At 44.9% G+C, this 3,088-nt stretch overlaps 1 protein-coding gene across 1 annotated transcript; it reads left to right on the top strand.

Annotated features, from left to right (window-relative positions):
- The first annotated feature begins 1,281 nt into the window (after window positions 1-1,281).
- Window positions 1,282-1,827, top strand: LOC117035361 (EP300-interacting inhibitor of differentiation 2-like). The gene has a single exon (XM_033129250.1). It carries the CDS (start codon window positions 1,282-1,284, stop codon window positions 1,825-1,827), a length of 546 nt encoding a protein of 181 aa, XP_032985141.1.
- Window positions 1,828-3,088: the final 1,261 nt, after the last annotated feature.

Here is a 3,088-nt window from a genome sequence, read left to right as displayed (position 1 = left end):
GGGCCTGGCCCAGAGAAGCTACTTAAAACAGGTATGTGGAGAGAGTACAGGAGTACTGAATGAGCCAGTGTCCCTCAGTTCTAACCTGAATAGTTAACCAGGAACACTGTTTAATGCTCATAGCAATACCATTTATAGTAAGGAAAAGCTAGAAATAATCCAAATATCAAAAATAGGTGTCTCTTCCAATTGCCTCCCACATCCTCACCTTTCCAAGCAAACTACATCCTGAATTTGTTTACCAGTTTTATTAACAGTTTTACTATGTCTGCAAAACAATTATAAAGAAAACTATAGAACACATAATTTAATAGGAGACCTGAATAAGTGGATACATATACCACATTTATGGAGGAGAATAATCAGTTTTAAAAGGTTCCAGTTCTCCCCTAAATTAATCTAAGAAGCCATGAATTTCTAAGCAAAATCCCAATAGGATTTTTATGGAAATTCTCAAACTGACTCAGCCTCATCAGATATCGATAAATCATATATTAAAGTGTATGATGTAATTATAATAAGACAATTTGCATTGGTGTAGATAAGCAAATAAACTAACACAAGAGAACAGAAGGCCCAGAAGGAGAGCCAAGCATAGAGGTGGCATTACACGGGAGCCTGGAAGACAGATCCCCGGGAAGTCACAGCAGTCAGAGCTGGCACTCTGCAGGGTTACAACCGCAGGGTAAGCGGAGAAGTCTGCCAGAAAGTTAGACTCAAGAGGGAGAAAAAAGAAGATAGGAAGGCTGGGAGAAAGAGGAGATGAAAGCAGAGTTAAACAGAGGATGAGGAGAGGGGTAAAAGGGGGTGGGGGGGAGGAAGTGAAGGGAGGAGGTAGCAGGGGAAGAGAGAGTAAGGGAAGGAGGGAGGGGAATGGAGGAGGGGGAAGAGTGTGACATAACAGTGGCCGTGGGAAGACAGTTTCAGGTTTCCAGAACCTAAACTTGCAGCGCTTTCTAAAATAAGATGGGGACGGAACTGTGTAGGTGTGTCTTGCAAAGAATTACTTGACTCAATTTTGGAACATGAAGCAGCCCTTGTCCGTCGTTGGGGACTAGGGCCAACTGCCTCCTGGCTGGAACTTCGTCTGAGGCATCTTCTCACAGACGTGGCCGCCACTCAAGCGCAAGCGTTAAAACCACGCGCGCGCGCGTACCCGCACCCGGCACGCACGCGCACAGGCGCTCGCACACGCACGCGCTTACGTGCTCGCACGCACCATCGCACCGCCGCTGTAGTTCGGGGTTTCTGGGAGCGGCGGCCCTCAGCTCGCGGTCGGCTATGTCCCAGCAGCCCGCAGACAGCAGTGTCCCGCCGGTGGGCGCGGCGAATGGCGACCGCGACCTTCCGCAGGCGGAGGTAGGTGGCCAGAAGTGGGAGACGGCCCTGGCGCGGCCTGCGGAGCCCGGGGAAGGCCGAATGGCAGATGCAGGCCCGATGGCGGGGCCACACCGGGAAGCAGACGCTGAGAGCCGGCCCAGGTCCCGGCCCCCGCCCCAGCATGGGAACGGCCGCGGCCAGGCGGCGTTCCCACGCCCCCATCGCGAGCCCGAAGGCTTCCGGCCTGACTTCGGGCAAGTGCAGCCAGTGTTTGGGGAAGAGGTGCCCCACGCCCGCGGCAGCCGGTTAAGAGGGTTTGACGTACCCAACTGGGTGTTTATGGATGTGTGCAGAGCAAGGGAAGTGGCCCACGATGCCAGCTGGCAAGCGTGTTATCCCAGTGTCTACCTGGATTATTTTACATTTATCGAAGATCTCTTTGCATCTGTGGCTCTCAGTCGTCTGGCTGCAGAACTCGGCTGTGATAGGCTCAAAGACAGGGAGTAGAGTCACGCGACGTCTTTTACAGTGAAAGAGAAGGAAGCCATCTTCAGAGAACGCTGTCATTTGCTTTTGGGTTCACAGAATTGTTTGCCAATCCTACAACTAGACCGTTTTTACTTCGGGGGAAACTTTGTAATTAAGGGAGAAGAGAACAATTCTTACAAGATTGAAAAAGAAGGATATCATCGGGAAACAGCAGAAAACAGGTGGAATGAATCTTGGGTCTTTTGAAGGCTGTTTTCAGAAAAATCCTCATTGATGAAGATTATTGTCCCTGCACTGTGGAAAGTATCTTTTATGGTTGCCTCACTGTAAAGGTTGGTTTTGTGAGAATAAAGCTTGCTCAATAATTTGCCAATAATAATAGAGCCCATGGATGTTAACCAAGGTGAACAAAAAAATAACTACAAGACCAAATTTCTGAACTTATGTATACCTGGAGAATTAGGGCTGGAAAACTATTGGGAACGTTTGAAATTTTAGAATTTGTAATGCCTTCGTGTCATAACAACAAAGACTAATTACTTAGTGGAAGATTAATTTTGTGTTTTTGTGTATTTAAAATGGCAGTTCAAATCAAACTAGAACAAAGCATATATTGTATATATTATGTGTTATAATGTTTTCAAGAACATCTGAAATATGGGAAGGACATGTTTATGTTTAACTTTTAAAATTTTTATTTTTATTTTTGAAAAGGAAATACCTTCACAAGATTCAAAAGAGAAAAGGTATAAAAAGTACAGTGAAACATCTTCTTTGCATGTTCCCCTTCCCCTTGTTCCCACTACAACCCCACAGGTAATCAGTTATTAGTTCTTTGTGTTTTCTTCCAAAATGTCTTCGTAGACCAAAAGGCAAATACGAATATAGGTTATTTTCCCCCTCTTTTTACACGAAAGATATATTCAGAGGGTGCCAAAATAATGTATACACATTTTAAGAAAGGAAAACTGTATTAAAATTGTAATACTCAATATACACCGATAACAAAAGATGAATACAAGTCACATTTGACTTCTGCAATTACAAGAGGTGCTCAAAGTGGTTACCATCAGCATCCAGACACTTCTGATTACAGAGAACTACTGCTTGAGCAACGTTGAACAAAGTGTCCACTTGTATACATTTTTTTGGCACCCCCGGTATACTAGTTCATGCTTGATTTTTTTTTTTAATTACCATTATAACGAGGTCTTTCTAAATCCTTACATAGAAATCTTCCTAATTCTAAAAGGTGCACTATTCCGTTGTACAGATGTAC

The sequence above is a fragment of the Rhinolophus ferrumequinum genome, chromosome 15 (genome assembly GCF_004115265.2).
Source record: "Rhinolophus ferrumequinum isolate MPI-CBG mRhiFer1 chromosome 15, mRhiFer1_v1.p, whole genome shotgun sequence".
Taxonomy (NCBI): Eukaryota; Metazoa; Chordata; class Mammalia; order Chiroptera; family Rhinolophidae; genus Rhinolophus; species Rhinolophus ferrumequinum.
Note: the sequence above shows the minus strand (reverse complement) of the source record. Positions and strands in the feature narration are given on the sequence as shown.

Coding starts and splice junctions, on each gene's coding strand:
- LOC117035361 (XM_033129250.1), top strand. CDS start 1,282: ATGTCCCAGCAGCCCGCAGACAGCAGTGTCCCGCCGGTGGGCGCGGCG.